This window comes from Mytilus galloprovincialis, chromosome 9, assembly GCF_965363235.1.
Source record: "Mytilus galloprovincialis chromosome 9, xbMytGall1.hap1.1, whole genome shotgun sequence".
In the NCBI taxonomy this organism is placed as follows: domain Eukaryota; kingdom Metazoa; phylum Mollusca; class Bivalvia; order Mytilida; family Mytilidae; genus Mytilus; species Mytilus galloprovincialis.
In genome coordinates this window covers 59,472,477-59,499,777 of record NC_134846.1, presented here as the reverse complement: position 1 = coordinate 59,499,777, position 27,301 = coordinate 59,472,477, and the positions used below count along the sequence as shown (strand labels likewise).

Sequence of the window (27,301 nt, the reverse complement as noted above, 5' to 3'; positions counted from 1 at the left end):
GTAAATTTATAATTATTTTTTTTATATAAACTATAAGATCATTGCATGAGGCGGATGTCATTTTGATGTTTTAAATATATATCCTCTACTTTGAAAGCATGTATTTGTGTTCTTTGGAGGTCGTCTGCTCCATGGTCTGTTTGTTGTCTTTTAGACACATACCCCATTTCCATTCCCAATTTTATTTGTATACACATCTGTCCTGGCTATCCTCTTATGTCTTTTAGTGTGAACTAGAATGAAAGTATTTTACTATTGCCCTCAAAGTGGACACTCACAATTATAATTCATCAAATAAAGATATGTCCATAGATAGTCATAAGAGGATCATAAGACATGTCCTAAGATATATCTTATGACAAGTCTTAGGAATGTTTCGTAATACCGACCCTGGACATTAACTGTATCAAAAAAGGACAAAACACACTAACATGAAGGAATAATAAAAACGTTATGAAAATATTATTGAGGTCAATAACATCTGTTGCGATAATAGAAACATATCCTTATTTTTCGATTTTGTACAAGTTAAAACCATTTTTAAGCAATATTTTGTACAGGTTATAACTTGTATTTTTGCATTATACAAGTTATAACATAGACACATAGAAACTTAAATTAATAAAATTTGTAAGGATTCCGTATGGCAAGCCGTTTTGCTATTTATTCTTACTTCAAGATATCTCATAAACTTTATAAGATATCTTATATAGTTTATAAGATATCTCATATAATTTATCAGATATCTTCTATAATTGTCTTTATAAGATATCTCATAAACTATATAAGATATCTTATAAACTATATGAGATATCTTATAAATTATATAAGATATCTTATATAAAAATTGTTTATAAGATATCTCATATACATTATAAGATATTTCATAAACTTTAGAAGATACTTTATAAGATATCATATAAACTTTATGAGATATCTTATATAACATTAAAGATATCTCATATAACATTAAAGATATCTTATATAATATATGAGATATCTTATAAAAATGAAATTGTATAAGATATCTTATATATTTAAGGAGATATCTTATATCTTATATATTATAGGAGATATCTTGAAATTCGAATAAATAGTAAAACGGCTTGTCATAGTTCCGCGGAACCCAGTGTCTCGCCTACTTTTGCTGTTAATCAAAGACTCAACAAAAATGAGCAAAAAAGACTTTAAGTATGTCTTGATTGTATTATGTAAGAAGCTTCCAAGTTTGATAAAAATCCAGGATAGTTTATGAATCGAATAAATGTTTTAAAAACTTTACAGCGCAATTCACTGAGTGTGTAGCCAAAGGTAATATCCTTGGTTAGCTTGCTTGTTAGCTGAACCGTGAAGTCATTATTATGTTAGGTAATCTATCTGTAAATTGGACTATGCAACTTCGAAAGGAGGGTAGTATAACTGACCTTATAATGACTTCACAGTTCAGCTAGCAAGCAAGCTAACCAAAGATATTACCTTTAGCTACACACTCAGTGAAATGCGTTGTAACTGTAGACTGTAGTATTTTGAACTGGAAGAAAAACTAATAAAATTGAGAACGGAAATGGTGAGTGTGTCAAAGCGACAACAACACGACCATAAAGCAGACAACAGTCGAAGGCCACCAATTGGTCTTCAATGTAGCAAGAAACTCCCGCATCCAGAGGTGTCCTTCAGCTGGCCCCTTTGTAAGTAAAACTAGAACACACCCGTGATATCGCGGGTCCGTGACTGACTTAGAGTACATAACTATGCGTAAGCCTTATTTTAGTATTGGTATTATCATCTGATAAAGTTTTGCCGATTATAAGATGCAGTTTTTTCTGCTTTAAAAGTGTTTCTGAATCCGTGGACCTGGAACTTCTCAATTATTTTCATTTTTTTACAAGATAAACACAAATATTATTTTCTGTTCAGAAAGTCGCTACATATTCAACCAAATTAAATTATGAAATTTTATTGCATATGCTCACATCAAGAGAAAACAAAAACACCTGAAATCAAAACTATGACCAAATAAACATACATACTTTCAACAATTCTACGTTTTTAAAGGCCTTGTTGATAAAAATCCAATCAAAAATGCCTTCAAAATATTTTTTTGAAAAAATGTGTTTTTATATGAAATATATAGCAAAAAAAATGCAGGTGACAAATACTTTTGGCCAGGTACTGCAAGTCCATTTATAAGTAAAATACGGAAAAAATGGAACTTTATTTTTACAAAATTTACTTCTGGATACTATCTTATGAATATAAACAAGCTTCTGTCCAAGTTTCGTAGAAAGGACTAGAAATTCAGGCTAATTTAAGATGGACAGTTTTGGTAGAAATCCAGGATATTTCAAGAAAGTTATTAAAATTTCAAAAACTTTAACCACAGAGTGAATATTTGTGGACGCCGCCACCGCCGACGGCAGAATGTAGGATCACTATGTCCTGCCTTTTCTACAAAAGTCGAAGGCTTACAAAAATGACCAACAAGACTTGATCAACAATTGAGTTGAATTGCCGAGATCAACTCTTTGTAATACTTGCTCTTTAAATAAGATTTTACCAATATTTTTGTCCTACTACTATCTATAAAGCTATAAAAGATAATAACACTTTAACAGCAAAAAGTTATCCACAAGACAAGATCTACAAAGAAGTAAGATTTTGCAAAATTGTTGGTTTACTCCTTATAGGAGTGGTTGCCTTAATTGATATTTTTTTTCATGAATTCTAATGTTGGAAGGATTCCATTGTTGAAGATGCTCATAAATATAATGAAATTCGAAGGGATACTATCGGGACGATCTCTTGTTTTAATCTTAAGATTATCTTATATGGGGATGGTCTAAAAGCTGACGAGGACAATATGCAAATATTTCATAAAGTTTCTGAATACATAAATAAAACAAAACGTTTTGAAAGTTAATCTAGTATATGTATATATATTATATATTTATACTTTTTTTTTAAAATATGATGTAAAATCGAGTGGATTGTCCGTTGTAATTGATTGTGGTCGAACGTGTGTGTTGGTTCCAGTGACTGCCTAGAAAAGTAAATAAGAGTTGACTGTTTTTGTCGTTTGTTTTTTTTTTGTTTTTTTTGTTTTTTTTTCCCTCACTTTTTATTGTTTTCCTTTATTTTATTTGTTTTGTATTTTTTGTATTTTTTTTATTATTATTTTTTTTTTGCGTGTGTGTGTGTGTTTATTTATTCAATGTATCATATGCTACCATAAAATGAATATACTGTTGGCACGTAATATTGTATGTTAAATAGATTTTTTTTTGTTTTTTTTTAGGGAGACGGATTTATAAAAGTTTTTCCAAACTTGTTTCCGAATCCCATATTTGAACTTTATGTAACATTGTAATATTTGTCTTGACATTTTTCATTAATAAATACTGTTTAAACTAAGATGCTCATAGGCCTAAGTATACAACACAGGCTCTTTAGAGCCTCTAGCTGATGATGTTAAGATGAAGATTTTTTTTCTCTTGTTTCCTTTGGATTTACATTAAGGGCAATAAATCCTACAAGATGTTTCAACGATTTCGACAATGTTGCTCATTTTTACATACATAGTTTCTGTCCAACTATCATACAAAGTCTTCAAAATAATTGACAAAATATCTATATAATTGCTTTTGACTAGCGTCCAGGAACTTCTAGAACTTTTAGATCAGTGCTTTGTTTTTGGTGTGTTTTTTTTTTGTGGCAGATTCTTGCTAATTGATGATCAGACCATTTCCAATTGTTTTTGTAGTTTATTCTTATGATGTGCTGTTACACCACTGTCCCATGTTAGAGGGAGGGTTAACTGCTCTAAAACATGGTTACTCCTGCCACATTCTATATGAGCCTTTACCAAGTCATGAGGCTGTATTCACAGGTTTTCTTTGGTTGCTGGTTTCTGTTTATTATTTTGTCAAATCAGACCATTGGATAGTTGTCTCATTGGCAATAATACTATATCTTCTTATATTAAAACAAATGTCCAGCAGCTTATTTTTCAAGCATACATAGGATAGAAATGTTGATGTGTAACAAGCATTATATTAACCCTCTGAATATATGAATACTCATTCTCAAGACCTTACAACCACCTATAAATCTTTGCTCTGACTCCTGAATGCTGCAATGTTGGTGATCAAACATCAAATCCGAAGACCTTGTTTGGCCCTAGATCAAACCTGATATTATGCAGCCTAAATCAGCATATTTTCAAAATATAAGTGTGGAATGGTCCTCACAACAAAATTCACTTGATTTCAATCAAAGACCAATTCAGGAATTTCAAGTCCTACATAAAAAATGTAGTACCTTGCAGATCAGAATTATGCCATATAAAGATACATGTGTTAGTGAAATATCAATACATTGGTTAACCCGTTAGAAGGGTTTCACACTAGTCATTTTTGGGGCCCTTTATAGCTTGCTGTTCAGTGTGAGCCAAGGAGCCATGTTGAAGACCGTACTTTGAGCTCTAATCGTTCACTTTTACGAATTGTGACTTTGATGGAGAGTTATCTCCAAAAAATCAACCAGATCCTGAGGGATTAATTCATATAGCCAAGTTACATTGGTGTTGGGGCATAAAAACAAGACATCTTGAATTTTAAATAAATTTTTCTTTTACTTTGTCATGCTTATCATTAAGGGCATGTGCATGTACATTCATAAATATTGATAATTATCTCCCTTATCACAATGACAACATCAATTTACACAACACCAACAATTTGATAATCAGATGAAGGAGAGGGCTCCTTGTAGAATTCATTATTTAGCACTATTTTTTCTTTCTGGAAATCTTTAAGATTGTTCAGTTCATGGTGGTCATAACTTAAGTTTTTGTATAATGGCAGTTTCACTTTTTTATTTTTTCCGAGTTCAATTTCTGTTACTCGTGGAGAGTAAAATCCACTATCACCCAGAGTCAAATTTTCTGTTTCTTTAGATACATCTTGCACTCTTTTATTATAAATTACTGTGTCATAACTCTGTTCACTACTGTCCATTAATCCTATATCATCACTTCTATTTGAAAAAGGCTGATTTTCTTTCGCTTCCTCATTTACTTCTGATGGCATACTTCTTGCCATTTCTATACTGTTAATTTCAACATAATCATTATGCTCTGGAACACATGCATTAATTTCAGCGATACAGACGATTTCATTTTTCTTTAATTCACCATTGTGTTGAGTATTTCCTTGCATCTCCCAACTTTTGTGTAAGTTGTTAGATTTAACATTTTCGTAGTCCATCAACTGATTATAGCAAAATACATTGTTATTTTCCGAAGGATTTGACAAACCCACACAGTTCACGCCACTATCGCGAGACATGGCGATATTGCTGTGTTTACGGGGTAATACCCCATGATGTTCATAGTTGATGTCATTCTCAATTCTCTTGTAATGTTTGGATCTCCTCCTGTGGGATCTGTGGTCTGTTCGATTAACTTCACGTAGCACAGGACTGGAACACATATCAACATATTCTCCACTTGGTTGGATAAATCTTTTGTCAACATCTCGCGGCGTTGAGCTATACATGGGAGACAACCCCATTACTCTTGAGTGCTCGTTTTGAATGTCTTGTTGAAGCTCTCGGTGAGCATGTTGTCTTCGAAGTAATCCAACATCAACTGAATGTCTGTTTGACTTACGATTATGAGATTTTGACCTTCGTACCCTGATATCAGGATTCTTTTCTTGAGTTTCTTTAATAGGAAGGAACCTTGATTCTGGTGGCATTTCTTGAACACAATGTGGCTGCTGCATTTTTTTGGCTTTATTGCACATTTTACCGGTAAATGATTCAATTTCATGGTAAGTATGTGCTTTGTCAGATGGAGATACTTTATGAGTTTGTTTATGAGATTTGTGATGCTTGGTACTGGACACTGCTGTAGGAAGAGTAACGGGAGATATACTGTTACACTGGTGAGGGTCTTTCTTGATCTCAAATGTTGGTCGATGTATTTTATTATGAGATATATGTCCATGTGACATCTGAACCATTCCAGTTTGCTGCGTCACCCACTTATTTGTTCTTTCATGTTTTTTACATTGATCTTGGTACCACATCCATTCAGGGGGAGGGAACTGACCAGAAAATGTGGCATACTTTTTATTATCTTTTGTTTCTGGTTCTTTACACTTGTGTTTAACCTCTTTTGTTTTCTTGTGTTTAACCTCATCTGTCTTTTTTTTCTTCCCAAACAATTTGGACAATAATGACTTCTTTTCACCTGAAAGAAGAAATAAAACATTTGATAAAAATGCACACATAACATTTACAAAATCAGTGGGTTATTTTTTACAAACTAGAGCCTTCTTGGACTAAAGCTATTGAATGTTTATTTCATTTTTCATAATTCAATTTTCCTTCCTATAACAGTTTTGAAATACATGTATATATTTCATGACATCCAGCTAAATCCTTAATTGGCAATTTCAAACCACAGCACTCACATACACATGTTTCTAGATGTATACTAACTTTAATTCCCTTTGAAACAAGTAATTTACATGTAGGAGACTAGGAGAACATAACAGAAACATTCCTATTTAAATTATCTCATTACAAAAAGTAATGAATTTCTTTGAAAAGGCATAGCAAGTTATTTGAAGATTTTTTTTCAACTGTTGCATGAAAATAATACTAATCTCATAAGAAACATTGAAGTAATTTGAAAGAATCCTAGATAAAATGTATCAAGCCTGCATTCCAATCTGCTCTTCAGAATTTATATACTAAGTCTACAGAAATAAATACAGCTGATAGCCTGTATCACATGTAATTCAAATAGCTAAATTGAATGCTAGAGCTGAACATAGCATGTGCTTCCCTTTATATTAAATGATTATTTTCATGATAAAAAAATCTCAATTTGGAATTGAAAACAAGGAATATTTTTTTTTTGCTGAGTTCATATTAATGTTGCAGTCATCTTATCTAAAGATTATTTATTCTGATTTTGATATATACTGTAGACCCCTATGACAAAAACTCTAAATGAAAAAAACTACAACTTATTCCTACCTCCATTACTATCAGTCTTATTCCTTATACCAATAACTATACTCCCACATGTTATCTCTCTCTTGTTCATATCTTTTTTTTTAATTTTACATGAGGTCAATTGCGATCCTAAACATGTAGTTTAAAAATATTATCTTTTTTATTTCAAATTTTGTGCAAAAAGACTGTAAAAGACTTGTGATACAAATAACTTAATGTCATTGGCTAAGACTTTTACTTTCAACCAATACAATGGTGTTTTATATAATTTGATGTAAGCAGATGTGACAGGTGTTTTTAAGAAACAGTAAGAATGCATGCATGAATAAAATATCAAGCATGATAATCCATCAAAATATGTCACAAACAAGTGTTTTAAAATAAAATACAAATTCATTATGTTTTTCCATGAGTATTTGAAAATATATTATATTTCATTTAATTTACATTTTTACCTGAACTTAATTTTTCCTGATTGATTACTGATTTTGATTTTATCTTATTTTCTATATTGGGTTGATTCATACATGATACGAAAATTATTTAAAACACAAGAAAAATTAAACATGTATGCAGGTCTTGTAAAAAGTATAATAACAAAAATACAGAGCTCCTAGGAAAATTTGAAATGGAAAATCTAAAATAAAATGGCAGAATCAAAAGCTCAAACAAATCAAAGGAATAGATAAAAGATTCCCTTTTTTAATAGACTGGAACATAACTTGAAGCCTGTGAAACAGAGACCATATAGGAAGCTGTTTTGCAAACAAAAGCTTATGTGTTTCCCTGTTATTTTAGTGAGAGACCCAAGTTTTTACCCCCCCCCTCCAAAGGAATAAAATAAACTTTCAAAAATGTGTGGATATCTAGAGATTAAACCCTCATTCATCAAACCATGACACCCTTAATATCTTCACACTTTACTTAAATGACTGACTCGAACTAATAAACTTTAAAGGTTTTCCATTAACAAAGAAATCACAAATTTTATTAGAAATTTTATGGGTTGGAAGTAGAATTTTTATTTTTATCAAACAGAATACTGATTCATTAGTTATAGCTTTTATACATTAGACTCATAAAATTCCCTACAGCTAAGATGGTATGTGTTAGTACATGCAATGCATAATCAATTGAATGTATAAGGTTAATTTAAACCAAATGTCAGAATATAACTATATGAATAATGGAAATAATAAAAAATTTTTAAAAAATCTCCCTTAGGTGGCTTACATTTTTTTTCAAAAACGATTGTCTATAAAGAAAATTACAAATAACATATGAGCTGTGTCGGATTGACTTTATGCAAGTGCACATTTTCATGCACATGTATACAACTTTGATTGGTTTAAGGAACATTAAACATTTTTATTATACGAAAAAAAAGATAAATGTTGATTGTTTTATAGGGTTATAATATAACAACTCAATTTTCAAACAGTTACAGACTTTTGATATAGATTTTATTTCCAGCTGAAATAGGATACCAGATATATGTAATAATGTTGATATTCACTTGCATAACATGTTGAAGGTCAATTTCTATCCTAGGAGCCCATATACAACTTTTTAATGCACTTAATAATTTTAAAAAGTTTCTGTATTCAGATTTTTCAAATGATACTTTCAACCCCAGTATATTGACCAGTTAAAGCTTATAATTCAATCCCAGCATTTTCCTTGACAAGAGTTTCTACATCTGTAAAACATCCTTTATATTTACTTATTGAAGCCTGGTTTGTCATAAACACCAGTTTACTGCTACAACAACTTCAAATTCTAATTAATTCTTTTATTAAAAAGATTAGTATGGTGATGAATAAGTTGTTCAAGTCCTTTTTCTTTTAAAATGGTGTTAACAAGTTGTCTTGCTGGGAAAACTTTTTCAATCCAGGATAAGAGGGACTAGTATCTCTTTCAATCTAAATTCTTTCAAGTGAGAAACGAGTCAATTCTCATCATTGAATAATTGAATATTTTAAACATGCATTGAGAGTATTTAAACCACAATAGATTAAACCACCAAACCCTTTTACTTTATCATGTAAATGCTAATCTTCAAATAAAAGATTAAATATGCATAAACCCTATGACATAATGAGGTATATAAAGAGCCTTGATCTAATATATAAATCACTGAGACAAGTAACTCTTGAGTGACTTCAAAACTTTTGCCAGTCATAATGAAAAATATTGAAAAAATCGTAAGAAAATGATGTATGATTTATGAATGGAGTTGTCACTTTATACCTCCTTGAAAGGTACAAAGGAAAAATGAACAACTTGGTGTCTAATGTTTCCTAAAAAATATAATCTAAATTGAATGTTTGATCAGTGTACTTGAAATAAAAATAAAATATATTTGTTTTAAAGGTATCTGCATTTCATCCTAAGGCAGCCACGAAATGCACTTTGATAACACAGTCAAATGGTGCACCCTAAGCTCAAAATTACATTTGTTTGAATCCTTTTTGTAGAAGTGTAATGAACCATCTTATTTCATGTTGCAATATCTTTTTTTTTTCATCTATGAATTGACTTGGGCCACACAAGTCACAAAATATACCTTGTCCTTTTCTATTTTTCAAATAACATATGAATGTTGCTTTCACTTCACTCCTACCATATCATTTTGTACATACCTTTTTCCTTGACTTTGTTAAGATTACTCTTCATAACATTGACATCTTTATTTGTGAGACAGTCATCTTGGGCTCTTACAGAAACATTCTTTTTCAACGATTCTGCATCATTATGATTCTTATCCTTGTGTCTTCGAGCACTGTGGCTACGATGTAATCTCGATTTTTCTGTCTCTTCTATCTTTAATTCTGGTGTGCTGGCTCTTTTTTGATTGGCTATGCTTACTTGGCAAGAAATAGACCTAACCGGTGGTAAAGTCTGTGTCATAGCAACTGTTGTCATGGGAACTGCGAAAGGTGACATTTTTCTATCGCACATTGTTAGATTTCTTGAAAACGGTAGATACATTGGATTGTGTTGAGGTGGCAAACTTGGCGAAGGTAGGTCAACTGGGAGTCGGAGGGTATCAGGCGTTACCACAAAGTATCCACTACCTGAAAATACATAAGACAGTTAAGGTCACATATGTAAAATTATAACGCACACAGATAATGCATACAATAAGAGCAAGATTTCAAATTATAATCTCGTAAACTCTCCTTGTCTAACATACAATCTGCCAAACTAAAAAAGAAATGAGGCAGTTCTGAGATAATCTAATCAGAAACCCAACAAAGATCTGTATGAATGTTTTTATTGACAATTTGCTTAATTAATTAATTAAAGGGTTAGACCATTTCCAAAAGTGACTCTTGCAATGGATGAAATACAATGAGCAAATAAACGAAATCTATAAATTAAAAAAAAAATGTGTTCTCTCACTCAGCATTCTCATCTTTATTTTACAGGTTATATTGAAGAAATTTGCTTTAAAGTTCAGGTGCTAATAAATTATTATGAAATTGGATTCCTCCAAACCTTTTCCTGCTTAAAGATTATGTATGATCAGAATAAATTAAAGAAACATATTTTTTTAAGAGACCTAATCTTCTTTCAAGCTTAATTTTACCTGAGACTAATAGTGCAAAAGTTAACAATTGGTGAAAAGTAATTTGTCAATATAGCCCAAAATTTTACTAAGCAACTGTTGCTAATGACAGAATAACTATTCACTGATATTTTAAATTTCTTTTACAATAGCAATAGGAGATATGAATGAAAGAATTTGAAAAGATGCATTATAATAACCAACAACCAAATTACATTTGACTTTCACGTCTTGATATTTCATTTCGTTTCTGTCACATTTGATTTTAGTGTCAGAAAAAGCAGTGTTAAGCTAAAACTTTGATTGACTGATGCTTTCTGTACTATGGCAAGAATTACATAGACACACATTTAAGATGATTGCATGATATGTCATACATAAGAATGCAACGTGCTTTGTTTCTACAAAGAATAGTCAACATGCAATACAGAGTTTATCTTCAGTTACCCTGATAACCTTCTGTATGAAAACATGTTACAATACAGTCTCAGATATATATGTACGTAGTATGGAAGCAACAAATAACAATTTTCTATTCCTTTCTTAAACTCAGTCAAAAATTGAAACCATGACCTCTTCTACTCAAAGCAAGCTTGCTACATCAAGACCACCATGGAAGTTAAAGCATGGAAGCAGCAAATTACAAATTTTTAGTCTTTCTTCTTAACTCAGTCAAAAATTGAAACCATGACCTCTTCTACTCAAAGCAAGCTTGCTAAGCCAAGACCACCATGGGAGTTAATATATAGTTTCTATTCTGAGGTAAAAGTTTCATTGACATTCATATGAACCAAAAAAAGCCACACAATTAAAATCCTACCACAATATTGGCAAAAAAAAAGTAATGTTTTATGCAAATCACTTTAATATTGATTAAAGTATAAACAAATATAACAAGTTAATAAAAAAAAGATATGTATCAAAACAATCTATTTTTGAGAAATAAATGAGCTATAAAAACCGCAGGGACCATTAACTCATAATAAAACCCATATTCACAAGCTTTCAATTCATATTTTTATTACAAACACAGAAAACAAATTAGAGAGTTGGTAATCAAAATCTCTAATACATCAAGAAGTGCCTTTTTCTAAAGTTTATAGACCATGGATGGGTATCCAATAGTAAAAACATAAACTTAATAAACATCATTATGTCTTTTATTGTAAATAAAAAACAAGGCCATATTTAAGTATGCTTTAACAAAGGTCAAAAGGACAAGAAAATAGGAAAATGCATGTTAAAAACAGAATACAAAGGGAATGAAATGCAACCAACTGAATCACATTCTCAGATGTATCATATCTTGGTCTATTTTTTTTTAAACCTCTTTATAAACAGTTGTTGTTTGTTTATTCTTTTATCTACTTTTGACTCAAATTTTCAAGTGACTAATGCATGTAGTATTTATTTTAGATCCAGATGTAAACAAAATATATATATGAAATAATATTTTATTATTATTATAAGATTTGATGTAATAGGTATATAAGACACATGTTGTGTTAGGCTCTGATCCTGTCCATAAAGTTATAGTATGTGTTAGGTTTCTGTTTTGCTTTTTTCCAATCATATTGTGCATAATATTGTTGTAAAATGATGCCTTTTATGGGTTCTTGATTAGATTAATAAAATTCTTATTCTGTTTCTTTATTTCTTTCCTCAATTCAGAAATACATGTTTGATCCTCTGTATTTTTCATAATTTTTGGTGGATCCATACTTCATTCCATCTGGCAGATACAAAGATTTTTTACTTTACTATTTTAAAATGAAAATCTTTGATAGTGACAACAGGTTTTATAAATTTTAACAAATGATTTTTGATTTTTTCTTTTAAATTGCGATCAGTTTTTACACACCAAAATGACAAGATGCATATATATATCAAGAAGCAACCATCGTCAATTCATGACCATATAGTGAAAGTATCACAATGACATACTACTTTAGGAAATCAAAATATGTTCAAACCCAGAGTAACTTTTCTGCATTCTGATTTTAAGTACTAGAAAAATAGCCTAATCATAGTAAACATATAAATGCTTATAAACATTGTAATAGATCAACATCATGCTGATAAAAAAGTCAAACACCTTTTCTCTTAAAGGTCTGTCTTAAGCATTTGTTTGTCCTATGTAAGGCAGAGAAACATCAAAGTTTACAGAGATGTTGAAAATAAAACAACAAACTATAAACTATCAATAACATAGACATTCACATTTTCTGTGTTTGCAATTTGTAAATTTAAAAATTCTTGAGTAACTAAAACATCCAGTCGATTTAAGACTCAATTACCTAGTAGTTTAAACCATCATTAGTTTGCCATTGATCTATGTATTTTTTGTATTCAATATGTAATTGCTTTCAAAATTTTATTTACTCTGGAAAGCAATCCTTTAAGTAAATTTGAATTTTGAGAATGAGACCTTTATTGAATTCATAAACTTGCATCAATTATGTGAGAAAATATTGTTGTAACTGATTATTTAAATAATAGTAATCTATTTGTCACTGCCATGTAAGGAATTTTCACTAGACTTTATTACAGTGGGAACTTTAAACTCGAACTCTGACCCTTTCTTTTAATTGAAACATATGGTCTCTGATCCTGAATTTGAAAATCCACTAAATCGACATCCTATCAACAAAGGAAACTTTCTCACCTGCAAACATCTCAGGTGTAACTCAGGTGTATTCTATATTCACCAAGGGATTTTCTTGTCAAATTTTCTCAATAATTTTCTACTTTATCCTTGAGTTAGAAATTTTAGAAGTAAAATAATTAAGGATTTCTATATAGCAATTAAATTATTTATTACAAATCAGATCTACTCAATTTAAATCAGAAATTTGAGTTTCTTTAAGTTTCTTATCTCCAAAATTTTGGTGTTACAATCTTAGTTATCACACAATAAGGACTAAATGAACACGTTCATAAAAGACTTAAATTTCAAAATTTTCATTATTGAAATGAGTGTTAGATCTTTTCGTTCTACTCTGTTCAGGACAGCAATTTTTTTTTTATCTTTTGATTGATGAATTCAATTCATATAAGTTAATTTTCTCTAACAACCTTCTATCATGTTTCATATATATATAACGGTAAAAAAATGTTTAAATAGTTACCTATGATAAGATAGGTAAGATATAAAATTTTAATATCAATATACTGGAGTCAACTTTATTTCAGTTACATTTTCATACAAGTAAGCTTTCGATTTCTTAAAAAATTGACTTTTGTCAGAAGGCCATTGGGTCTCAAAACTGACCAGACATTTCCGCTTCCTCAGCAAATTTTGTTTACAGTGTTTTATTGCTTGAATATAGACCAATGAAATCACAAGAACAGGTGGTGTAATACCTGTAGCTGATCACAAGTAAGGGAATAAACCAGCACTATAGCAGTTGAGTAACTATACCATCCAGTCATTTCATTTGATAAGATCAATAGCTGGTATACATGTATTTATACCTAAAAATAAACAAAAGTTCCCTGTACATACCAGTGTGAAAAAGTTTTCTTTCTTGAATCAGGTTGTGCAAGGTTTCATATACAAGCTGGTTGCTTGGTAACTGTGTCCCTTGGTAACATTTTTTTAGCTGTGCCTGTATGATATCAACTGTTGCTAGGATCTGTTTGTTGTTGAGGTCAAGGATAATAAGACAGAGAATTTCTGGGAGGGGAATAAAATGATTCTGTGGTACCTCCTGCATGGTTATATTACCAATATCCCCTGTAATGACAATAAAAGAAATTAGTATGGTAATATGTTGGCACTGATTGTATGACACTGTTAGTACTAAATGTATGGCACTGAGAGTACTGATTGAATGTGCACTGTTAGTACTGATTGTATATATGACACTATTCGCACTGGTTGTATGCCAGGCACTGTTAATACTGATTGCACAAATGTATGTCACTACTAGTAGACTAATTGTATGGCAATTTTAGTACTTTTTTTAAGTACTGATGGTATGGCTAGCACTCTTACTGTAACTGCAGGCAATTATAACATATTGGACTTTCAGAGTTTGACATTGTGCATAAAACAAATTAAATTTCATTTCATCAGTAAAATTTTATTTGTCTTATTATAAATGCACAATGTCAAAACCTGATTTAAATTTCACCTAAATGGTGCAAGGTTGTGGTATTGTAATCCTCCTTACATTTTTAATATAAAAATAAGGAGACATGGTAAGTTTACCAATAAGCCAAATATACACAAAAGGCCACTGGGCCAAAAGATATAAGTTGACTTTCATTGTGTATTTAAACTGTATATTGACACAATTGTTATTTTGAATGAAAAAAATCTTAATATCATTTCTCCATTTTTATAGGAACAATCATGTTTGACCTTTCCTCCAGCTATTTGTATTTCTGAATTTGTGGATAAAATAAAAGTATTTAACTCAAACAGGAGTTTCATTTCCATCAAAGTATTTGAAAATGAAGAATTCATTGAGCTTTGATCTTGGTCAATAGATGACATCTTTATACTTTGTGTATAAATCTTTAATAAAATTTATAGCATTAAAAACAACATGTAGCAACTGTTGTAATTAATATGTGAAATTGCTTCTGAGATAACCTTCACCTTATCGAATAAACCAATGAACTAGACCAATAACAGTCAACTCTGTACATATAATAGTAATAGCTGTCTTGTCACTTGGACTTCAATTGTTGTTATAGAGTACAATCTCTAATTTATGTCCCCCTAAAAATCATCATATATATATATATATATATATATCTAATTACATTAAACATGTTAAATAAAGGACCAAAGATGTTAGATAATAAAGGAACTTTTAGCAGGAGTTTTGACTGTATCTTGGCTCTTTTTGACATCTTAATTGGTATTAAATGAAATTGTATGCACAATTAAAATTATTCATTATCATTTGATAAGAAGAGATTTAGGGTTTACAAGTTACACCAAAAAAATTGAAGTGTTTTCAACTTTTGTATGAAGAGATTCATGTTCTCATGCCAGGTCTTTTAATTAGTGCTTCGAATTCATCTACACAGAATGATCTGACGTAACTATTTCAAAAAAAAGCAAATTTAATGTGTGATGGAAAAGTGAATGGTACTGGGTGAATAAATAAACATATAGCAACTTATCTACAGTAGTGATAAAACAAATGAGGATTGGTGAAAAATATGCATCTTTGCCTAAAAATATTTCTGATTATTTATTGCAGCAATTGAAAATTCAGGAGTACAAAAAAAATACATTTTCATCACCTAATAATTTACAGAAAAACATTTTTTTCCTTTGATATATAGGCAAAGAAATCACAAAATATTTTGGCATCATTACAAAAAAGAAAATTGATTTTGAGTGCCCACACCTAAAGCAAACAAGCACCTACATGTAATATATGCATTTACATGAAAGCTTCAAAGATCAGGGAAGGATAGCAGTCTTTTGTAATGGAGGTATAACCCAAAGATAACCGTAATGTCAATGTAAATGAGTTAGGATTAATGTACGAACGCTATCTTGATGACTTTACAAATACATATATCGTAGGTCCTATCCATAATATTTGACAAGGATAAGTACAAGATATTAGAACTATACCAATAACTTTGACAGTAAATCTGCATGTGATTTAACATGTATTGATCGTCATTCTGACCATGTCTTACTCAATAAAAAGTCATAATCCAAGCTTATTTCAATAAAATACATGTTAAAACATCAAATATTGGCAATCTAAATGTTAGGAGACAGATTATTATTGGAATTCTTATACAATGCATTAGATCATAAATACATCTGTGTAAACTTGATTTAAGGACCCATTACAATGTAATATTTTTACACATGTCTCTTATTTTGGTGTTGGCAATATATTGATTGGTAGAGTTTTCCATTTAAAAATTTAGGTACCCTATATATATATATATAGTTGAACAGAATTTTTGTCTGATCCCAATTTTCATCGCAAAATTGGCTTCCGATTTTGAAATACGTTGATTTATGGTTAATTTCCTCCATGCTATGATGCTGTTGAAATTTTATCAGCGATGAAAAAATGCTGAAAAATACATTCAATGGCAAATCCAGAAGAAATTGCTATCACATTATTAACAAAACAAATGGTTGGCATTGTTACATTAGTTTCTTCTCTTACAAACTTCTTATTCTGCAGTATTAAACATCTGTTTTAGATATCAAACTGTTCGTTAAAAGTGTGGAATTCTATTATCAGTGTTTAAGTACAAAGTAATATTTCTAATTGGAACCAACATCTAATAAATCCTGTTATCCTTCATTACATATTTTATCAACAACTATCCTTCAAAATGTGGTAAACTTGGAAATCTTTCAAATACTAAGCCAGCTATCCTAGAAAGCAAAATGCTTGAATCAAATGTAACTAACTATCTTTATTTCTATCTGCAGAAAGGCAAATGCTATTGCTTGTAGCAATACATCAATTCAACAATTTATGTCATTTATATTCAAAAGCATTCATATACATGTATTATCATAAATAAATTATCGATTGTATAAGAAAGCGGTGAAATATTCTGCATAAATGTAAATTCTTTGTCATCATACGTTGCTTTCATGCATTTCAAATGCATCTTTTTCTGAAGCAGATAGAACATTAATATTTTTATATTGGGTGGCCATCTGCCTTAAAAGGAACATTAACCAAATGTATTAATTGCATAAATTAACATGAAATTAAATAAACATGGAAAATTAACTAAACATGTAAATATCAATTAGCTAAATGACTGTCACAACATAATTAAAAGTGATTTTGATTTGTCAATAACTTTTAACCTGTAGATGACATACATGTGAAATTGCTCACATTTTCTACCTAACTAAGTGATGAGGGTTTATTTAGCAATTAAACAGAGACAGTAGGTGATAATACTTTGAAGTGACAGGTGACAAAACTGACAGGTGTAAACTGTCTAATCCATTACCTGGATAATACTTAAGTACATTATGGGATATATGGTAGATGTCTATTTCATGCTGTGTGATTTACTTTATATTTTGCATTCTCCTTTTGTTCATACCCTGCATGCCAAAGACATATGACTATCAATAATCATGATAATTTAACATCAAAGGTATTGGGTTTGGGTCGAAATTGTACTCCAACTCCATATGAACTTATTTTTAAACTGAAAATATGCAAAGGTGTATAAACAAAAATAAAATAAAGTTTTCCATTTATAACCATGAAAAAAAATCAACTTCAAATTAAAGAAAACAGAATAAATTATGTTCTATACACAGACACCATAAAAAAATAAAGTTTCAAATAAATTCTTTCAGGAATATTACCTTTAGCTGTGTTTATAGCTTCCTGCAGGTAAACATTTGAATTATTATTTTTTTATTGTTTTTCAAATTATTTAGATTTATACAAAGACCAGACGCAGGTGTGTCTTTAAATTATACAAATATAATTATATTGGACCAAAGATATTGATAACATACCTGCCCTGTCATAAATTAAAATAACTGGTATATATAAATAACAGAACTTGATGTACTAGTATAATAGTAAGAGATATCTATACCTGGCCTCTGGGTAGTTACATCCAATCTGATTAAACAGATACTTGTTATCTTACAGTGTAAACAAATAATCTAATTCCGACAATTATGGGGAAATGAAACATCCTGACCTTCTGGCTATTATTTTTACAAGGTGTTAATACCATAATCTAATTTATGTTCTAATGAACCTCTTTTGTTTGATTTGTTTATAATTTTTATGGCTTTTACAAATATAAACATCAAAGTGATTTTAGACATATGGTTCTTAATAAAAATTAAAACTTGTTTTTAATTGAAACAAAAACAAATAAACATTGACAATTATTTTTTTATTGGAACCTATTAAATTAGTAAACTCTATATTTCCTACTCGAATTTTTACAAGAAATATTTGCATGTAGTTTTATGAATAATATACAAATGTTTTCATTTTTTGCTGTTTTTTTTAACCAGAAGTTCTTCTTAATACATTTTTTTAATGCCAGGAAAAGACATAGATAAATATGTTGCTTTTGACTCGTTTATTACAAATAACCTGTAAAACTTCATTTTAAAGAAGAAACAAATTATGTTAACATCAAAATGTAAAAGTTTATGTCAAAACTCACAATTTGTCCATTTAAAAATCGCAATAACAAATGCATGTTTAATGTACTTTTTAATTTAATTACAATGTTTGATTTTGGTTTGAAACTGGTTTGATTCAAAAGTCACAGATAACATCTTGTGTAGCAGAACCTGCGTCTGGCGTTGGCGTGGTACTGAATTATAAGCATGATGATTTTTTTCATATTGTTACAAAAATTCAACAGCATTTATATTAAATATTAATATAATGCATATTGAAAACTTGCATCACAATGTCTTAGGTTTAACTCTATGTAATGCTTCATGAGATTTGAGTCATACCATAGATGTATACAAACTATGTTTCTGGTAAATGAGTGACGCATATAGATTAATTTTATGCACTTACACATGCTTATTGATTAAAAAGGACAATTTGCAAAATTGAAAGAAATTTATGATCCTTTTTCAACTATAATATTAATTTTTACCAAATTTAAGTGAAAATATATATAAATTGATATTTTTAATTAGACAATATAGACAATATTTTATTCGCACAAACACATTTACATTAAATGGTTATGGCATACAAAATTAAGACAATAAACTGACAATAGTTAAATTGATTATAATTATATTAGAGTGACAGTGGTATTCACAGCAAAGAAGAAAAGGGCTATAAATATCAACAGTTAACACCTCAGGTTAACACATTGTTATGTTCATGAACAATTAAAAAAAGAACACAAACAAAAATTAGGTTAGCAAATCATCTTTCTAAGTGTCATTTAAGTTTTAATTTGAATATTGGAAATACAAATGTACGCATACAAATCATTTTAAAACTTACCAATTTTCTCAATCCTGCAATCATGAGGATCATTTAGTACTCTCCTACCCCATGCCATTCTCAGATTTTCTAAACACACATCAGTTCCACCAAGTAAAATCGTATTTGGTTCTAAAAATCCCAAATATTGAAGGTTTTTAATACTGTCAGATAACGCAGAATTCCAATAACAAGTGCTATTCCGAAGTTGAAAATCGTCGAATATTTCTTTGCCATTTACGGCTTTATCCTCAACAACAAGAGACACAACCATAGCTAAACATTTCGAAGTAACAGGCGATACCTGTTGAAAAATCTGTTTATTTTCTTTCCGTCCTGCTGATTTCCCAGTCATTCTGACAGTAAGTTTATATTACCTACCCGCCAATACATTTAAATAAGATAACAACATAAAATATACGATATTTGTGTATACTGGTTATTAGTAACGCTTCAGTGACACCCTAGCGGCAATATCGGCAAGGTGCCCGTTTAGAGGGAGATAACTATATTTGAAAACAAGTAAAAATGCCGGGAATTCATAAAATTATTCTTTTAGCACAAAAACCTTTTATCGGTGTTATTTAAAATTGTTATTTGATAAATTCCTATTTCTCTGGAAAGTACTTGTTGCAACCGATTATTGTGTACCTAATCACCTCAGACAAATATAAAATACGATTTTTTATCTGTTGTTTTGTTTTTTGAATATAAATTATTAAACCATCTCAAAAACCTCATAAAAAATATTGAAATTTTAATATCCTTGGATTACATTTTTAAGACAAGTGCCCGTTGGGTACCATCTATCCAAAATGCTGCTGAAAACTGCCTAAGTTTCACCATTTGGTAAACTGTAAACAAATAGCGAAATGTCGAAAAACGAGAGAAACGCATCTATTTGTAAGTGAATATTTGAGAAAGCTTCAATGAAAATGAAGCATCAGTTGATGACTCTAAATGTGTACTTCCACCCAGAAAGTTGCTTAATGTATCTTGCGAAAAAGTCTCTTAATGTATACACCCAAAATTTTATGAAACGAACATCCGTCTAATGAATATAAAAATTAAACATTCCTAGAAAGTTTAACGCTTGTGCGGGTGTTGAAAATTTAGGCTTCCAAGAACACTATAAATTATCTATACATAATCCGACTTCTTTTCAATGCACACATATACAAACCACTTCTAAGAATACCGCAAGCCTAATTTGCACTCAATGAAGCCTTTTACTACAACATATTGCCTGTACTGTGGGCCATGCTTTATATGTGGCAAGAGACAGGATTGAATGGAAAAGGCGTTTGGTGGCCTCAATATGTCCCATTCTGAATGCTGAGTATAAGGAACGAAGTAAGCATTCATGCAACCTGGTCAAAAGGACAAGAATACTAGTCATGCTACTATATGGACAGCGGGGTTGCAATATTTAATACTAGTTCTATTACTGTATTTCTAAAGGTATAATATGAATGACAATGACCTAATTATGTATCTGAAATGCTGTAGTAAGCAACCATTCGAATACCATTTTTTTTTAAAGACTCACAAGTGGCACCCGAATCTAAAGATTTAAAAGGCCAATTCAAACACAAAGATGAAGAGCATTGAGGACCTTAATTTTGATATAAATGCATATACTAGAATAATAAAAATAACTTATACTAATATTAAAGATGATTACCGTCAATTATCTCGTACAGTAATTTGTGTCCCAATTAACGATGGATATGTTCCAACTTAATCGAAATTAAGCACGAAGACACGTTGTCTAGTCTTAGCTTGGGACAAAATGTTAAGTAAACATAATTTGTAAAGGTGACACCGTGTAGAAAACAAACATTAAACACGCGTAAGCCGGTCACGGTAAAATTTTACAATTTAGTTGTATATTTCATTTTTTAACTAAATATCGAATGAACGTGATTATAAAAATGCAAATCACTCACATGCATGAGGGAGGGGGGGGGGGGGGGCAAGGGGGTCCCAATAACAGCAAAACAGCAAATTGATTTGGCTCATAACAGATTTCAAGGAATTAAAATGGACAAAAACAGATAACAGTAAATGAAATATTAAAATTAGTCGGTCTGTGACAAATCAGTATTTCTTATTACGGATATAATCCTTTTTAATGCATTCCATTTTCTATGACTTTGTTTTTAGTATTAATTTATGTATCTAGAATGTGTTTAAATTACTACTCAATATATTATAATATTTTTTTAAATGATGCTCGTTTATGGAACGTATTATGGTATACTGGTATCCGTCTGTTGTCGGACATTAACTCAAAAACTCTTTAACCAATTTGCACTAAACTTTGGGAAATTGTTTATATCTATTGACGTGAGCTCCCTTTTTTTTTTTTTTTTTTTTTTATAAATTTTAGATTTTAAGTTTCTGGGTAATGGGATTTTATTCAATAAAATTGGTGTTTTTTTTTCAGTTTTCTGATTATATCTCAAAAATGCTTTCACAAAGCAAGGAATTTTTGGTGAATTGTTTATATCTATTAACATGAAGTCGCTTTCAATTTTTATAAATTTTAGATTTTACGTTTCCGAGTTAACGGGTTTTATTAATTAAAAAGGGGGGATTTTCCAGTTTTCAGACATTAACACAAAAAATATTTTCAGCAGTTCTCATGAAACTTTGCTGAAATGTTTAATATATCTATTGTTGTAAACTCCCTTTTGATTTTTATTAATTTTAGATTTTATGTTATTGAGTTCAGGGATTTTATTCATTAGAAAAAGGTGGTATTTTCTAGTTTTCAAAAATAACTCAAAAATGCTTTCAGCAGTTCTCATGAAACGTTGGTGTATTGTTTATATATATTGACTGAAGCTCCCTTTGTTGCTAATAAAAAAAAATGACCTGAAAGAGTTTGAATATTCTGACTTTTTCTAAATGACCACTTAATGAGGTGTGTAAATTTTTCTTAATAAGACTATGAGGCAAAGTTGTATATAGGGTAGACAAATAAAAAGCACCAATTATAAGCATGCAATTTATCAAGTACTTCGAACGAATTTTCACACTCCAAAAGCAATTTATTCCACTATTTTCAAAGGCCTTATTTGAACAATTTTTTATCAGCTGTGGTTTTTGATTATACCAAGTGTACTAGTAAGTAGAATACAGTTTAGTATGGAAACAATGGCTTGAAACGAAATAAATCTTTGTTTGTAATGAGTTATGTGCAGCTTCGGAACCAAGTACATGCATTGGTTGGAAATTCATTGTACATTTGCATTTGGTTCTGCTTTGAAAAGAATCACAGAGCTGAGTATATGTACCATGTTATATAAAAGGTTAAGTGGTTGTTAGGACCTAGTCCTTAATTGAGATCCTTGTCAGATATTCCTGGCCATATGTTTTCCTATTTGTCATATTAAAGAATTGTTTTAATTTAATATGTTCGTACGGGAATTAAGAAACATTATTCTCATACAAAAAATACACATTCATAAAAAAAATGGAATTTATTACAAAGGATAATCATAAGATATACTTGAATTCTCCTGGACCTCACTTCTGAAATGGGTACTAGTATATGTTAATGGAATCCTTCTCTGAATACGGGACAAACATATTAGTGGTGGTAGACCCCAATGTCCAATGATCTTCAATTTATACCGAATATTGACTGTCAAAAAAATGCTAACATTCCAATTTTCAATAACAGTTAACAGCAAATACATTATCACAATAACAGATAACAAAAAAACTAAAAGCCCAATAACAGCTAACAAAGAATAAGACAATAACAGCTGACAGCAAATATATTTTCAAAATAACAGATAACAAAGAATTAAATTGCCCCATAACAGTATAACAGTTAAACCCCTTGCCCCCCCCCCCCCTTCATGCATCCAAGGCGTGACCGTTTTTCAAACATCATGCTGATTTTAAAATTGTGTAATGCAACTTACTGTATATATACTGATCGTTAAAGTACTATGCAGGCATGATGTATGGGCTTTACTCATTGTTGGATTCCATACGTTGACATTATGTGACATATATATATATATAGTTTTTTTCATTCTTTCAAAAAGGGAGGGGAGTCCCAACCAAGGAGATAGGAGGTTCCAACCATTTATCCCCTTTAAAATGCATTGATCATCCCTCAAAAAAAGGTTTCAACCCCGGAACATCCCCTTAGATCCGCCACTGTAGTTGTTAATTTCTGTGTCATTTGACCTCTTGTGTGGAGTTGTCTCATTAGTTATCATACCGCATCTTATTTTCATATGCTCAATACAGAATATCTAAAGGTATTAAAAAAAAGGAGACAAACAGACACCAGGTAGATCGGTATCACTAACATATATGTGCCATGTAAATTTCTAGAACACATCACATCATCTGTACAAGCACATGCTTAACCACATAGAACCACATAGACTTGCATGTAGGGTACTAACATCACTAAACTATAGATTTAGTTCAGGGTACTTATGCATGTAAAACACAGTTATTTGTTACACTGCAGGACTTCATGAATGTTGGTGACCAAATTTTTGTTGCTATCCTAGACTTTTCGAAAGCATTTGACTAAACAAATTATTACACAATTTAGATAATTATGATGTGAAATGACCACTGAATAAATGGCTGGAAAAGTTTCTCACACAGAGAGAGACGAAAGCTATCATTATCATTGACAGAGAGGAATCTAAAGATGCTACAGTCGACTGGGGAGTTCCGCAACTAATCGTACTAGGACTCTTCTTTTCCTGTCATATCAACGACCAGCCAGATTAAGTAAAAATCAACTGTTAGACTTTTTGCTGATGATTGTTTGTTATACAGAAACAAAAACACAACAAGACCACACACTACTACAACAGTATTTTGTTAGATTTGGAAAATGGACCAAAGACTGGGGTATCCGCTTATACGCAGAGAAATGTTACAGCCTGACAAAAACAAAAACCAGAAATTCTACACCCTTGATGGACGCATTCTTCAACCCAATACATACATGGGGCTACAAATATCAGAAGACTAAACTGAACCACCCACATTTAAAATGTAGCCAAGAAAGCAAACTCAACACTCGGCTTTCTCAGTGGAGAAGCGTCCTCCGATTCTATCCGAAAGACGGCAAGAAAACAGCCTACATCTCATTGGTACGATCTACAATGGAATACTAGTAGTATGGGTCCAATTTAATTAAAAAAATAGTTCTCTGATTTCGCTATGAAGTTAGGCGAAATCAGAACTAAATTTCTATTAGATTCAGTATGGAGACACATATGCAACATACAAACCAACTGGAAATCACCCAGCGTAGAGCAGACCGATTTATGGATGAAGTAACAAATCTAGAGAAGGATCGGTCATCTAAATGCTTGACGTTATGGAACTAGAAAAACCTCTTTTCTAAAATCTATTTTTTCGTCAAGTCTGTTGTCCATTCATACGAGCTGGAAGACTGAGATATTATGATCATCAAGTCAGTTAAGAGCTTCAAAATAGCTCTACAGCACAAATATAGTTGCTCTCCCTCCCGTTGAGTGAAGTCAGATTTGTTATGTTCGACGTAACGATACAGATATAGAAGGTGTGACTATAATATTGAATACCAAGAGAATAATACATGGCAAAATCTAACGCCGTATCATTCCGAGGGCATCTAGGTCAAGATCAAATTAAACTGCTAGACTGACATATACATTGTAAAAAATGTCCATACATATAGTTGAACCTAAATCATAGTATCGTAATACTTTAACCACTGAACCATAAAAAAGAGGTCAAGGTCCGATGACATGTGTCAGTTGAACATGTACAACTTACATCCTTTTCATTCACCACATATAGTAGACATATTGCTTATAGTATTTGATAAATGATAAATGGACTTGACCGCAAAAAGTTAACCTTGTTCACTGATCCATGTTGAGGTTCAGGTCAGATAAAAACTGTCTGATAGCTAGAGGACCTTGCAATGTACGCACATACTCAAATTAGTTTGACTGTTGTCGATGAACCATGAAAATGAGGTCAAGGAAATGGATATATGACCAAGGAATAGTTCATAAGATTAGGCATCTATATACAAGGTGTGAAACATCCAGGTCAACATTCTAAAAAACAAGTTTTCAAGTTAGTTAACGTTGCCGGATCACTATCCCTGTAGTGCTTTCTGGCACAAAATGCCCCTGCTCCACAAAATTCATCGTTCAAGGGCTATAACTCAATTTTTTGCAAACTGTTTTGTTTTCAAGATTACCAAAAACTAATTTCACTTTTTTTAAAATCTTTTTAAACAACTTGGCCAAATACTACCCAATATTTAATGTTCCTGAAAATCCTGGAAATGTTGAAAATAATGTATTTTCCTTCTATTAGCAAGGTTTACACATGTTAGTATGCAAAAGGGTGCTATAAACAGTTTCGTACTAAAAACTAGGGATTTCCCCAGTGAGATTTACATACTGATGGAATTCCCTGCTATTTATATACCACTAAATGAAAAAGTTGATTGTTTTTTATGTTCAATGTGAAAAACATATATTGAAGTTCAATTAAAATGCCACTTTTGTCAAGATTTAAAAAAAAATAAATGTTTTTGTGACTTCCTACTATATGGGAGGCAACTCCATAAACAGCTGATTTTCACCTGTTGCAAAAAGCACTTTGATTTGTCAGGTAAGATAGCTCCTTTCGGAGCAGGCGAACGTAGGCTGAAACTACATTTTCTTAAATCAGCCCTTCGAAATGCATATTATAAGAAATCTCAAATATATGCACAGGTTACTGATCCGTGTGTCCAAAGGTGGTCTGTTTTTAAGGTTTTTTAGGGGGAAAATGCCTAATTTCCAGCTGATAACTTGTACCAATTTGCATGTTTAAACAAGAGATGTTGGATTTTTTTTTATTTATTCAGAAAGTTCATAGAATTATCTTTCCATTGGTGTATAGATATCTATATAACTATGAATATCTGACTTCTGCATGATGGGTCCACTATTACATGCCCTGTTAGGCAGCAACCATTTGATTTTCTGGGGGGGGCTATGGTTTTTTTTTCTGGACAAATTTTTTTTTCCGCCTGCGGCGAAAAACAATCTATTTTTTTCGCGACAAGTCGAAAACAATTTTTTTTCTTTCAATTTTAGCATTACATATAGTGGCAGCTGAGGGTGAAACAAACATTTTTTTTTTCTTAGAATCAAAAACAAATTATTTTTTTCTCCAAAAACTGGAAACAAACTTTTTTTTCCAAAAAAAACCATAGCCCCCCCCCCCCCAGAAAATCAAATGGTTGCTGCCTTACAGAATGACGTCACGTAAAAAACTGTTGATTGCACCCAAAACATTCCAAGAAGTTTCAGCAGCATTGGATTGTACAGCACAGGAACAAAGCTACAATTACCAATGAAGGCATTGACAGAAGAGTATAAAGTTACAAAGACAAGACAGGTTATGACGTTGAGAGACAGCAAAGATGCTAAAGTGAGAGGAGCCAAAGTAAAGATCAGGACAGGAAGAAAATGGAAAGCAGAGGAAGCAGTTAAGGAAGCTGAGACCAGACTAAATCAGTGTCATCGTTGGTGTAACAGCAGTTGGTAAACAGGGATTTGGTATGACAGCAAAACCAAGGTGGGATACAGCAAATGAGAAGGGACGGAGGGAAGTGGTGCAACAGGAAATACGACAGATGGAAGAAGAGAGTAGGAATGTTAAGGCAGTAGGAATGAAACAGCAGGGTAGTTGGTTGAATTGGCAAGGA

General features: G+C 31.1%; 1 protein-coding gene across 1 annotated transcript; it reads right to left on the bottom strand.

Moving 5' to 3' along the window:
* Nucleotides 1–4,605: 4,605 nt before the first annotated feature.
* LOC143045456 (uncharacterized) lies at nt 4,606–20,008 on the bottom strand. Its single transcript, XM_076217971.1, has 4 exons — nt 19,573–20,008; nt 14,103–14,333; nt 9,669–10,103; nt 4,606–6,253 (listed from the first exon to the last, which is right to left on the bottom strand). The coding sequence occupies exons 1-4, from the start codon at nt 19,904–19,906 to the stop codon at nt 4,719–4,721; spliced, it is 2,535 nt and encodes an 844-aa protein (XP_076074086.1). The 5' UTR covers nt 19,907–20,008; the 3' UTR covers nt 4,606–4,718.
* Between the last annotated feature and the right edge of the window lie 7,293 nt (nt 20,009–27,301).